We start from the raw sequence: 14169 nt of genomic DNA, 5'->3' as shown, positions 1-14169 counted from the left end.
GATGAGGTGGATTACATGCCAGTGACCAGATGGGGCGTCGTTGTTGGACGATTAAAAAACAAGCGCATTGCATGCTGGGAAGGGGGTGCTGGTTTCAGTCTGCAGGATGTTCGTGTCTAATTGTGCACTTTCTGAGCAACTGGTCACCAGCAGACTGTGCACAGAGAATAGGAAGCCTTGTGCTCTGGCACGCAGAGCTGAACTTCTGAACCGCAGGGAGAAATGGAAACAGTGTCATGTCAGCATTGATTTCGGCAAACGCTTACCTACCTGCGCTTTCTTGAATTGATTGGATTTTGGTTGTAGCCATGATTACAAACAGGCAGTTTGGGTGAGAAAAACTGGACTGAAAGTGGAAAAAAATATGAAGGAAATGCTGCACTTGTATCTTGTTCTTGATGTTGTAGTTCTTCTTCATCTCTTTTGTAGTCATGCCTCAGTTCCTGCTTATGACTTAGCCGTAGCTTTACTGACTTAGCCTAAGCTTGACTGTGTGACCTAGGCTTGATGTTCATGGCTGTGGATAGCTGCTACTTTATGAGAGTTGTATTTCATCTGACCTGTGTTTGTATCCGTTCCAATGGCTGTCAGTATGTATCATACGTCGCTTTGGATAAAAGCATCTACCAAATAAAATGTAATGTATGAAAGCAAGACAAGAACTGTTTGTACCAGACCAGCCCTCAGAGCTTGCTAAGAAACAGCTTTTAGGCAACTCCACAGTAAGTGATGTTACAAAAGGAGGACATATACTTGGTAAATTTCAATACAGCGACATAGAGACCGATGTACGCTTTTATAACCAACCAGGAGGAAATAACCCTATCAGTCTCTATTATGTTGGTGTACTGGACTTTACTATGCAGATGTTCTGCATTTGTAATGCGTTGCCATGGAATTGGCCCTTTTCAAGCAGAACTCAAGGCGACATGAGGCATTGTAGTTCTCATTGTTATGATGCTACTCAAATCCAACATGGCATTCCGATTGAGAGAGAGGGGGAAGAACATTGCGAGCTGGGAACGCCTGGCAGATGTAACAAATATCCTCCACTGAATCTCTCCAAAAAACAAGGAGACGCAACACGGAGGTGGAACAGAAAGAGAATCAAATCACTCGCATGGGGAATTGGAAGTGTTTAAAAAGTCTCTAATTAGATCGGCTTATAACGTTAAAAAAAAGAAAAAAACTGACAACATTTTGGGTACTTTCCTCATAACAATTGTCTAATTGTTATGCAGAATTAGAGGTGAAATTCCTGAGATATTATGAATTTTCCCCACTACAGGCTTACTGTTCCCCGCACCTTCCTTGCATTCAGAGCAGCAATAAGTGACAGATAATTAACAAACTCTGTGGGCAAGATAGCACAATTGTAGATCACTATCATTTGGCTAGCTACAGTGCATGCCAAATAGCTATATGGTAAGTTGTTAACCACATTGGAGCATCGAGACTACAAAATGCTTACATCAAACGTTTACTGCTTCTGTCAGGGTCCTGCAACCCTGGTCCTGGAGAGTAGCGCGTTCTGCTAGTTTTCGTTGTTACTTGGCTCATTCTAGTTTATCAGATAAAGCAGTTGACTGCAGAAGTAAGTCCCCTGACTGAGTTTCTTGGGTCTGATCTGGTTGCTGATTTTAAGGTGAACACAGAAAGTAGCAGAGCCTGTAGCTCTCCAGGACCAGTGTAGCAAGCCCCTGATCCAAGTGGCATTTTGCGGTTACTCAGAGAAAGCATGTTGCCCCCATCCCTTGCAGACTGGCGAGGGCACAGGTCTTGTACCACGGTGGGCTGTTATAATTTGAGCAGCGGTGCAGGGTTTGGATAGATCGATCCCTCCCCCCTGGAAGACCTCGGCTCCGTGTCCTCTTGATGCTCACACCTGGGCCTGGGCTGGTTGAGGGCCAGAGATGGCCAGAGTTAGCCTGCGCTGCATATTCACCCTGTTCAATGATGTTCCCGTCAAAAATCCACCCAGCATGCCATTACAGCTCGTGTGTGGTCAGTTGCCGCTGGCAACGTGTAGCCCTTTCCATCAGTCAGCCAATCAGGGGTTGGGCTGCACCAGAGCACTCAGCAGTGTTACGCTTCTGGAACTTGGAATGTTAAGCCATCCCAAGATTCCAGGAAGAAAGCCACCAGTCACTCAAGTCATCGTCAAGGCTTGCTATACAGTTGTTCTGATAGACTTATGATATCTTGGCCACTTCCTTATATTGTGTCTGTTATCTGTGCAAGACAAAACAGAGGATTTTATATTACATTGTTAATATTGGGGGAAAAAGATTATGTTGTGATTACGATTATGTTGATTCATTATTTACTTCTTTTTTTTGTACAGTTTTAAGGATGTTCATTTCTTTTGGTAGAGCCTGGCATTGCATACTGCAAAAATTCTGTCCCATTATACAGTATAATGGTTACCATATAGCTTTTCATGGCAAATAATTATATAGAAATGATTATATTTTCTAACATCATCCTTTCAATACTTCAGCCTTGACTACATTTTTATATTCATGGCATATTCAGCTGGTTTTAAATGAATGTGAAATCGCACTTGATATAAATTGCCTGTGCATATATTGGTGTGCATCCAAAACAGTGTGTTGGGAAACGTGAACAGTCATTACAACGCATTTGAAATTTTTCTGTCGGCAAATAGCCTACTGCAAATTTTGGCCGGAGAAATCCATTTGTTCTTGTGTGGCTAAGGAAATAAATTGTAAACGGCGCAGCTGATTTCATGGAATTATGAAACACGTTGATCTGCAGCGGATACTGTACCGTGGCAGACGTGGTGCGGAAGATTTAGCGCACCTGGGGAAGATTATTGTGTCGAAACAGACAGGGACGCAGCTGCGCACGCCGGCAAGCCTGTCAGCGAAAGGGCGCGTTTGTGCTCCGCGGTCCACCTCCGCGAGACACGCACCGGTGCGCCACGGAGACGAGTCGCGTTCGCGCGCACGGCCATATGGAGTCTAGTAGATGCGACTCTCTCTCCCGAGGGTTCGGAAAACGAAATCATCACCGGCGCCCCGCGGGGTTTCAGTCTAGCACGCGACGAAGCGCACGAGACCCTCTGTGTGTCAGTTACGTGCGCGTTGTGTTCTGCTGGCAGCACGTCACCGTTTTTTGACGGTATTGGTTCCCGTGAAACGATATTATCGCAGTTCTTCTTAATTTGAGTACATACGTAGTCTTTAAATTTAAGATTGCTAGACTTTGTGTTGATAAACCGTAAAATGTCCGGTGTCCCTAGACGAATCATGTGCTCTGTTGGTTGAACATTTTGTGTGTTTGTTTTACCGTGCGTTAATCTGACTCTTCTGTTTCCTTGCTTATTTATTCTGAATGTCTCAATACTCTTATTCTTTTTTTATTGCTGCACCATTTTCAGGAGGTTGAGGTTTGTATTAATATCTTTGCTTATTTTCTCTAAATTGTGTATTTTTTACTTTTTTGGTCATCTTAATCCCTCTTATACAATTTTTTTAAATTTAATTATTTTTTAAACTCATTTTAGGAGCCTGGAACCTGGAATCCTGGAAAGCCTTTTGATCAAGGTAGGCACAGGATTATAAATCAGTTTAATATTCAGTCTGCCCGCCTTGCTTGTTCACTGAAGAATAAAAATCAGATCAGATTGAGGAGATTGTGAGATTACGCTTCAACATAAAACAGTTTTATCAAAACATTGTGTTATCACAAATTATTAGGCAAGTGGGAATTTGATTGTTCTCTTGTTTTACCGACAGCACGATTAATTTTTTTTAATTACTTGCTGATGTTTTACGTGCAATTGTACATAATTGCTCCTACCTCAGAAGAATTCTTTTAATATATTAATGAAATAATTTTAGATTTAAATTGCACAAGAACATGCACATCGTTAGTCAAATGTAGGCGCATGCACTCCCCCTGGACACACGCACACAAACCGAAGCACTCACGCACATGCATGCATGCACCCTCACACACACACACCACTCGCACACACACACACACACACGCATATGCACGCACGGGCAAGCACGCACACATGCAGGGAGAGAGAGATAGTGAACAATAGAATTACAGTAGAATCAGATGATAACTGATGGATAATCTTCTAAAGCTAGTCCAGGATTAGCATAAGGCTCTTAAGGCGAGAGGTCACACTAACTGTGGATGTGGACAGCAGTGTCCAGTGTGGGCTGTGACTGCCTGTTTAACTGCAAAGATCTGCTTAGTGTCTTTAATGGGACCTAATTCTGTCGGGAAGAAGTAATTCCAGGAACTTCAAGTGGCACTTTGGGCTTTATTGTTCTCTACTTTGCCTTCTAAATGGCATGAAGTTTCTTGGTATCTCTATTAGTTTCTTCCCCTCTCTCTGCCAGAGCTGCAGAAACATGTTGCTTCCCCTTCCCCCCCCCCCCCCCTCGCCTTCCCTCCCCCCTTTTTGTTTGTGAAACACAAAATCCCAGAGATTATGAACTTTAATGTTAGTCATCTTCGTTTCCTCATGGGGAATGTATACGGCTTCTCTTTCTGTGCCACCCCCCCATCCCCCCCCCCCGCTCCCCGAGACGGTGATTTCTCATTACTGATGAGATGTGGGTGAACGCCTGTTTGTTGTGTTTACATCTCCCACTGTTCAAATTACAGTGGAGCGCCGAACATCAGTGAAATTTAGCGGTGACTCACTGTTCGCGCCGTAGACCCAGAAGGCGTAACTCGGTCCTGCCGATTTCTCAGAAGCTCTGCAGCCTTTCTGCGGGCTTTGACTTCTGCCTCAGCGACTCTCCTGCGGTGTCGTGCCGTGACCCCTCCAGAAGCAATCTGTTTCTGCTTCGCATTGATATTTATTAAATTCAGGAGATGCTCATTTGTACTCGGAGTGATCTGGGTATTTCCAAAAAAAACAAAAAAAAAACAGGTGTGTTCGCCTCTCAGAATTTAGACAACCATATGCCCACAAAAACAGAGGCATCAGAAGCTGGCTTGGAAGCTGGTTAGCTTATGTTTCTCAGCGTCACAAGCTATGCCTTCACAAAGTAAAGAGTGAAAAGCCCAAAAGTGGCTGCATTCTTCTCTTATTTTTTAAGGGAGCACAGGCATCCGTGTATTTGCACTGACTGAGGTGTGTGTTCATACCCTGCTTTCACAGATTAGGCCACCATTGATTGCTGTCAAATGAAAAAAGGACGACTTTATTTCTCCTGATCTCTGTTTGTCTCAGCTCTCGACCCCGCCAAGGACCCCTGCCAGAAGGTTAAATGCAGTCGGCACAAGGTGTGCGTGGTGGAGGCATCCCAGACGGCCAGCTGCGTCAGTCAGAGGAGGCTGAGGTGGGTGAAGGCTTTCCATACCCCTGTAACAGTCCACTAAACAGTTTAACTGTCACACGTCTTATGGAATGTTGATCGCTGTTTGAATTCAACCGACACTAATTGCCTGTGGCAATATTTTATATGCCCTTCCATGAGATAGAATGCACTCAATATGTTTTGAAATACAATAATCTATTAAAGATATTACAAATTATTGATACTTTTTTATATTGCAGTAAATGTTTATTTTTGTAATTGCAGTGCTGTGAAATATTTATTAGATTTTTGAAAACATTCACAAACAACATTCTGCAGTATTGAATTTCTGTAAAGGTAATAGGCAGTGTGATAACACACACACACACACACACACACATCTTATCATTGCTAATCCATTTTTCCATTAAAAAATATGTAGTGCATATGAATTTTTGGATTCTGCACTAACAGTTAAGCACTCACTAGCTTCCTACCTCTTATCTGTAAATAGAGAGTCGGATTGGTAGTTTCCTCTAACTGAAACACCTGTGATTAAACTGTACAGTTGTGTACATATGACCGTCATCAGCCTGTAATATGCTGATTTGTATTATGTGCAACGGTGGAATAATAAATATTGAAGTGAACAGATGGAAATTGACAGTGTATTGAGGGTGATAATTTGCATATAAAACCAGGCTCTGGGGGGAATGTGGTTGGGGGTGTAAGGTAGACTGGCTGAGGTTTGGCCCCGTGCTCCAGGAATCACCCCCACCCCACCCGACCCTCCCTCCATCATCACACAGAAGCAGGATTTATTTTGGAAAGGATCCACGCTCTTGCTTCTTGATCAGTTAAATAACCGTGAACAATCTGTTTATCCGTGACTGTTTGTACTGCGTTGAGCTACCATTAGACACACTTTATAATCCTCCACCTAAAAAAAAAGCCAGTAACTCTATAATGGGGGGTGAAGCCTCTGCAGAAGGGGATGTAAATTGCGTGTGCGTATGAGTCGGTTCAGATTACATCTCTATTTATACCACTTTTTTAAATATATAATGAAGCGAAGTAAACAGCGGCAGCATTTTTCCTGGCCCTCCATTTAAAATGAATGTATAAATACTATGCAACTAACATAAGTGTAATGTAATTGTAACATTTAGATAAGAAAGGTTTTTTTGTTTTGTGTGGAGTACATCTTTAGTATTATACTCTTTTGACATGCTGTGTGAAACAACATGATTAAAGGATATGCGAGCCATTGGCTTTTAAAGAGACCGGTTGGCATGAGTCACTGGAAGGGACATATGGGGGTTACTTTGAACACAGAATAGATTAAATGTAGTTTGCTCCATGCATATTTATGTTTATATACAGTACGTCCAGGTGGACAGTGTGTTGACAGATGAAATGGAGAACAGGACACAATCGAAAGCGATTAAGCAGTCAGTGGATCTCCTGTAGTGTTAAACAGGACTACAAAACATGGAGGGGAAATGTGAGAGATGATGAGACGTGTGTGCGTGTGTGTGTGTGTGTGTGTGTGTGTGTGTGTGTGTGTACGTGCATGTGAGAGTGGAGAGAGTGACTGTGTTGTGTGTGAAAGAGAGACTGTTAGAGAGATATATGCTGTGTGTGAGAGAGAAACTATGAGAGTCAGTGTGGAGAGACTGAATGTGAAAGACGTGTGTCTGTTGAGAGAGAGAGAGTGCAAGAGAGAGAGAGAGACTATGAGACTATGTGTGAGGGCTTGCACAGGAAGAAAACCTGAGCCTGCCACAGAAACTGAACTGGCAGAAACAATAAGGGTTGGCCTAATTTCTCCTGACATGGTTTTTTAGTTTTTTTTAGTTTTTTTTTAACACAACGTTGCTCTCATCAACAACTACTGTTATTATGAAAGTGTGAATGAGTCCTGCACAGGCTATGAGCCGTAATGCTGTTTACTATAGTAAACACTATACTGTAGTGTTTTTGTCCTGGAAAATACAATTCTCTCACAGCAGCTGCACGCCATTCACGGACAGATTAGGATTTTTGAGAAATGTAGATGACAACGTATTTTCTGTACTATATTTGATGCTTTGGTTGCACGATGATGGGATGGATTAAAATGCACAATAACGTAGCAGTAGCATCATTACTGTGTTTATCTTTGCTATCAGGTAAAGAGAGTGTATTACTTCCTTAAACAGCACTTTAGAGACATTAGCATGTAGCTACATCTATTTGTTGCTTCATTTATATATTAATCGACTGGTATTTGAAACTGAACTCCAGGTAGAGTGTTTTCATTTGATGTATCCTACTTCAGGGAATATCTATGGTTTTGTTCCATAGAAATTCCCAAGGTTACCGTTAGACCACCATTATACTCTCCATAAAACTAAATCAATTTTGCTAACTCAAATGTTTGCCCACATAGACATGCTTCAGCCATAGGAATAAACATGGCTCTCAATCATAGACACTCATTCATTCAAGAATATATCTATTTTTATGTTATTGATAACCTATAATGAGAATTCAGACAATGATTATAATGTACAGTTGCACATTACAATTCAATGGCTTCACTGCAGGCTCGAATATCATGTCATTTCATATAGGTATTCCCACTGTTGCACCACTGCCAAGATTAAAAATCAAGTATAAAAGTTCGCTTGGGGGTGCGGTTTTTAAAACCTAGGGGCCATTCCCATTAGAGGAGCTCTCAATTTCCCAACGCAGAAACGCCATCTTAGTGGAGCTGCCAGATTCCCAAATTTGCATCGTGGGGGGGGGGGGGGGGGGGGTTGCAGGTCCTCCTAGACTCCCCCTCCATTTTCACTGACATTCAGATCATCCAGACCGCTCTCCTTCATGTTTTTTTTTTACAAAACAGAGACTCTGAATTGTTCGTCTTCTGTCTGGTTTTATTTTAAAAGCTCCCAGCAGTAAATCCAAATTAAAATGGTCGCCACTTCGCGGCCTCAAATGTGTCTTTAGAGGTAGAACAACAACAAACAAAAAACTAATGAAATAGCCGGTCCCTCATGCCCATTGGTATTTTGATGCATTTTCTTGATTTTTTTTTTTCCTTGGAGATTATGTTGGATCTTCTTTTTTTGGTTGTTGCATGACTCGATATTGAATGGTTTTGGTCCCGTTTGTGAAAAAGGTGTTCTGGCGATAAAATAATGCAGAGTTTTGAAATTTAGCAAACAGCAACAAAATTTGCCCTTCACGCCTTGGAATCCCATTTCCCTTTCATCCTGTTAAATTATCTATGGATTCTTTCAGTCATTTGAAGGCCCAAACTGGGTCGAGCTCCAGGGTGTCACTCCATATCGCGTTGGAGAGCCCTTGCGTGTTAATTTGATTAGCAACAGACTGAGAACTAATTGTGGAATGGCAGTGGAGAAATGGCATTGGACTTTATGGACATTAAAGTTTCAGTTCAATTGATCCAAACTGTAGGGTATCTGAATAACTAAATGTAGCTTGCAAGCATTATGAAAATCTCTTTTCATTGGCTTTCTTCCCATTTACTGTATTATATGGCATGTGTACAGAACTGAACCGGAAATATTGATCACTGTCCAGTTATAAACGGTCATATGAATTTTGATTATGTGAATGTTACGAGGTTTTCATCAAGCGGTGTGTTAAATTCATATTCCAGAAATGCCCTGCTCATTTTTACAGCAGCTGAAAGACATTCACGACTAGTTTACCTGCGGTACCGTGCTTCAAGTCCTTTGTTTTTTTCCCTCCTGACGTCTGAATTTTCAGGCAAATGTCTTTTCCTATTACCGAAGTGTAGAACACATCAAAGCGATATTAAATTCAGATTTTCCTGCGGAATTGAATTGCTTTGCGGAAACAATTAAGCACGATTCTGAAGTGCACCCCCTCATTAGACGGTAGATCATCTGAAAAGCACATTGTTTTTGCCTCATTGATTATGAATTATGTCCAACAAGCAAGGAAGACTTAATGCGTTCCTTAATTGTGAGGAACGAATTTGTGTGCCGCACAAGAACAGAAGTGATCGCTTGTCTAGAGCGGGAAAAACTTCGCATACAGATATAAAATATGAAGCCTGTCTTTCACACAAGATTGCGGAAAAAATGAATCCGCATCTTTCCACTCACACACACACACACACACACGCAGGTGTGCACTCATACATACACATATACATAGATTTTGTATCGTGCATTCAACAAAGTCTTTTGTGTAAGCGTTGGAAAACTGCAGTGTCATACTGCACAGTTTATTTCCTTTGGTGGTCTTTTTTCTCAGTTCATCAACTGGAAATGCCTCTCGACTAAGTGACTGACCCATTTTCTAATTCAGGCTCTCTCTCTTTTTTGTCTCTTATCTTTTTAGTCTGAAAGTCGGCCTCTCTCAAAGCCCCGCCTCGTCCAAATGCAAGCCGTGTCCCGTGGTCCGTCCCGTTCCGGTGTGCGGGACCGACGGGCACACTTACTCCTCGAAGGTGAGTCCGGGACCGTGGCGTCGGTTTCTGGAGCTACGGGCTTCACTGTCAGCCGAAACGCACCCATGCTTTTCATTGGCCGGTGGGATTGACTGTGGGTCAAGAGTACAAGCTGCATTATGGCGAATGGCAAATGGACTGTATTTATATAGCGCTTTTATCCAAAGTGCTTTACAATTGATGCCTCTCATTCACCCATTCACACACACACACGCACACAAACTCACACGCCAACGGTGATAGGCTGCCATGCAAGGTTCCAATCAGCTCGTTGGGAGCAATTAGGGGTTAGTGGTCTTGCTCAGGGACACTTCGACACGCCCAGGGCGGGGGATCGAACCGGCAACCCTCCGACTGCCCGACAACCGCTCTCACCTCCTGAGCTACGTCGCCCCACATTAGCAAGTGTGTGAGCGAGTTAGTGCTGACAGCTTTTATGCCAGGGCCTTGTTTAACAGAACTAAATGAAGCACGTTTTTTTAAAAGAAACGATCGGCACCGTCATCTTCCACGGAGAAAAAAAAAAAAAAAAAAAAAACCGATCTGCCGTCTTGGATTACTTCTCCGGTTGCGATGGCAGTGAAGTGCCGAAAGGAGAAGTCGATCGGACATCGTCGGCTTTTCATTTGCGAGAAACGGCCGATGAAAGACGATGACGAGCAGCGGTCGCGCGAACCGGAACGGGGAAGGGAAGCCGATAAAGCGTAAAGGGTTTTTTTTATAAATCCGTCCTCCCTCTCTCTCTGTCTCTCTCCCTCGCCCCAGTGCACATTCGCTGCCCTGTGGGCAGGGCCGCTGCCTCTGTGGTCAGACTCAGCGGTGCATGCTGGGAAAGATGTCGTGAACAAAAGCGCCAAAACTACCGCTGGCCAGTCTGCAGGCAGAGTGCGTCTAGCGAGGAGTGGTTTTTAAAAAAAGGTCCAACAAAAAAACGCCACCTCCAGCGTTTAACCCTTTAAGGTGTGAGATCACAAACATGTGATTAGAATGTTCTTAACTGAACATTCTAATGCTGATGTCACAATCACTGCTGGTGACTGAAAGCAGTGGAGTTCTAGAACACTGAACTCTAGAATTTTAAAGAAAAACAAATCACATTCCTGCCCTTTATTGTATCGAATACAACCACAGTAAGAGATGGGGTGGCCATATTGTTAAAAAAATTTTTTTTTAAAACTCTCCTCTACCATATACAGACTGCAGTCCAGAATTGCAGACGACACAATGACCTCTAAATTGCCTCCGTCCATGAGATGCCTACCACACTGAGCTCTTGCTAGTAATGTATGTTATGAACTCATCCTGAACATTCGTTTAAGACCAAGAAATACATTCAAGCCATTAAATAATCCATTTATAGTTTTCCTCGACTGACCGTTTCACTCCCTTCTGCTCATTTGAGCTCCATTGACATAATTTGTTTTCCCCGAGTGTTGCAGTCCTGTAAGCTTTCGTTAGCCGGGCGATGTCAGTGTGAAAGGTTATGCCCACAGCGGCGATGCCCAAACATGGCCCCTGGAGGCCCCAGCAGTGCTGCTGGTCTTCATTCTCCCCCCCTCTAATCAGCGGCTGATTTAGACCCGCTCCTCCAGGGGAGCTGAAATCTCTGGCCAATCAGTGGCATGATGAATCATTTACCCGCTGAAGTCGAAAACAGCAAACCAGCGGTACTGGGGCTGGCCCCCCGGGGGTCGGGATTTCGAGCGTTCCTGATGTACGGGGGTTACCGTTGTGCTCCGCATGAAATTTTGATGTGAATCAAAAACATGAGTTTTTAATTACGGTCATTATTTCGAATGGATGAGCAAGCGGAGGAGCGTCAGGTTCGTCAGGTTCATCCCGAACCCTGCGCGTCTCGCTCCGCGCGCGGCTCGAAAAACTGATAAACGGTACCGTCGCCAAGCTCGGCTTTACCGCGCGCGACGCGGTCACATGACAAACGCCGGCCTCCTCCTCCAATGAGCTGAACAGGAGCAGAGCGCGTTCTGAGAAATGTTTCGTGTTTCCCAGTGAAAATGTTTATGGTGAAAAGTTGTTGAAACGCCGTCTAGGCGTTCCCGTGAAAACCTGGCTACATTCGGTTGAAAACTGAAAGTTTTCTAACAGGCTAGCATGTAGCCAGAATAAATACGGGTGAAACATGAGCTATATTGGGAGGTAGCCATGTCAGTTTATGTTTGAACATCTCTCAACCTAGATTTCCACCCCTCCAGATGTTGACAGTGTAAAATGTCCAGTGTTTATTCAACACTAGCACAGAGTACTTATGAATAGGGACCCATATGTACTCTGAAAGAGTTGATTTAACACTGAACGCGTTTCTGCGTAGATTCTGGCTCTTCTTCTTTGGCACTGACGTAGCTCTGTTTCTCTCCCCTCTCAGTGCAAACTGGACTACCAGGCCTGCATTTCCGGCAAGCAGATTTCAGTTCAGTGCTCCGGCCAGTGCCCCTGCCCCCCCAGCAGGAACAGAGTGGAAAAGAAAGGTAAACGCACCCCCCCCCCCCCACCCACCCACCCATTCACCCACCTGCTTGCATGCCGCCCTCCTCCACACACACAGACACACACATCTCAGCGAAAAAGTCGTTTCTGCACCCAGGCATTTTTTGGGGGGATTGGCTCCGTTTAAGCTGAAGCTGCAAGTATGATAATAAGGATACATTTTCAAACTCCAACGGCTTTTTCTTTCGGCACACCTATCGAGTATCGACCCGCTGTGCTTTGATGTGAGAGAAAAAAAACAAAAAAAACTACACAATTTGCACTGTAGAGCAGTGAGGCTACATGCTAATTCTGTGTGTGATATACGTTCCCCGGTTGCCCACTGGTGGCTTGTCTGGGAGGCGCTATCCGGTTATCTATGGGAACCTTGCAGGACTCACCGCTGAGCATCTTCCTCTTGCTGGCCACTTACTGTCCTCCTGGATTAGCAAATGTGGGGGGGGGGGGGGGGGGGGTGGGGGGGGGGGGGCTGTGCATTCCATTACGCTACATTCATTTAGGAGGCAATCTTATCCAGGGCAACCTGCTATGTAGGCCAAACATAAGTGCCTTCACCTGATTAATATGAGCAGTACTGACAGACCTGGCCAACAACGTACCCAAGGGAGTGTAGATGCGGCATCACTAGTGCAAGTTAACTTTTCCATACATCCACAAGAAGGCCTAAGGAGGAGAATACAGCAATTGGTTTTTGTGATGGTGGGAGGCCCATGCTTCCATGTGACTGGTGCACCCTGAGATAGTTCAGATTTTGCTGGATGTACTATAGTGGGGGCTGGAGGTCAGGCCAGGTTCAGTCCAGGTAATCCACTGGTAATCCAAATAAATGGCCGTAGCTCCAGGGTCATCAGGGTAATTTATAAGTCAATAAAGGAGCCAAATACATGGCAAGAACAGGCCATTTCTATTATATGGGAAATCCAAGACTGTCCATCACTGTGTCCAGCCTGGATGTGAATACGTCAGTGGTCTCTGCCTGGTACTCTAATCACAGGAGAACAACTTCCTGACCAACTATGGGGGAACTTACCTCTGATTTACACCTTTTAGCTTCTGCATTCCCCTTGACACCAATTTAGTTGCCCTTCTTTGTGCTTTCCCAGGAGCTTATATACCTTTCTTGAAGTTTAGTGCCAAGAATTGAATATGGGTGGTCTGAAAGAGGCATTCTGTTACAAAGTGCAACCTTCTTTAATGCTTTAACGCTCTAATTTCTACATAGCGAAACCAATGTGTTTGAAAATCACCCTAAATAAGAGCTGAGTGTGAGCAGTTTAACCACACACACACACACCTTTAAAAAAATTATTTCCTCATGCAGATCTTCACATTAGCCATACTGAATGTGTACTGCCAGGTTTTCTTCCACTTGAGAATCATATTAAATCTTCTTCCATCATTTCAGCAGATTGCAAGGCACTTACTACCGGTGTAACTAATTAGCTACTGATGTCCTCATCAGGATGATTCACGTAAATAAGGAGAAGCAAAGGTCAGAGCATCGATGCTCCTGACATTTCCTAATGCAGCTCATCACAGATACCACCCTTCCTGTAGTCACCCTGCAGCCAAACAACTCTGAAATAACTTCTGAAAATCCCACTCACTTCATTTAGACAGGGAGTCTCTCGTGTAGTAGTTTTTAATCAAGTGCTTTTTGGAAATAAAAATATAGGCCTTGCAAATGTTTGCCGAGTTTGCTCAGCGAAGTCCTGGAGGTTTGCTTGGCCCCTGAAAAGGCCATGTTGGTTATTCCTCAAGGCACTTTTTTGGGGCCAGTCCACACACTAGATCGGTGATAAGCATAAACACACAGAAATTGGTCCACATAGAAGTCCAGAGTTAGTTAAGAAAATAAGGGTAAACCTGTAATCATAATAACAA

The 14169-nt window shown here is 43.7% G+C and overlaps 1 protein-coding gene across 2 annotated transcripts in view; it reads left to right on the top strand.

Annotated features, from left to right (window-relative positions):
• spock3 (SPARC (osteonectin), cwcv and kazal like domains proteoglycan 3) overlaps positions 1-14169 on the top strand; it is a 54232-nt gene that overhangs the window by 22237 nt on the left and 17826 nt on the right. Inside the window, exons 3-7 of one of the 2 annotated variants that reach the window (XM_035418198.1) lie at positions 3404-3412; positions 3530-3569; positions 5225-5333; positions 9672-9780; positions 12164-12266. In XM_035418198.1, coding sequence (XP_035274089.1) covers positions 3404-3412; positions 3530-3569; positions 5225-5333; positions 9672-9780; positions 12164-12266 — 370 coding nt within the window. The remainder of the gene's footprint in view (positions 1-3403; positions 3413-3529; positions 3570-5224; positions 5334-9671; positions 9781-12163; positions 12267-14169) is intronic. The other variant, XM_035418199.1, reaches the window with a different exon arrangement.

Source organism: Anguilla anguilla, chromosome 5 (genome assembly GCF_013347855.1).
Source record: "Anguilla anguilla isolate fAngAng1 chromosome 5, fAngAng1.pri, whole genome shotgun sequence".
In the NCBI taxonomy this organism is placed as follows: Eukaryota; Metazoa; Chordata; class Actinopteri; order Anguilliformes; family Anguillidae; genus Anguilla; species Anguilla anguilla.
Note: the sequence above shows the minus strand (reverse complement) of the source record. Positions and strands in the feature narration are given on the sequence as shown.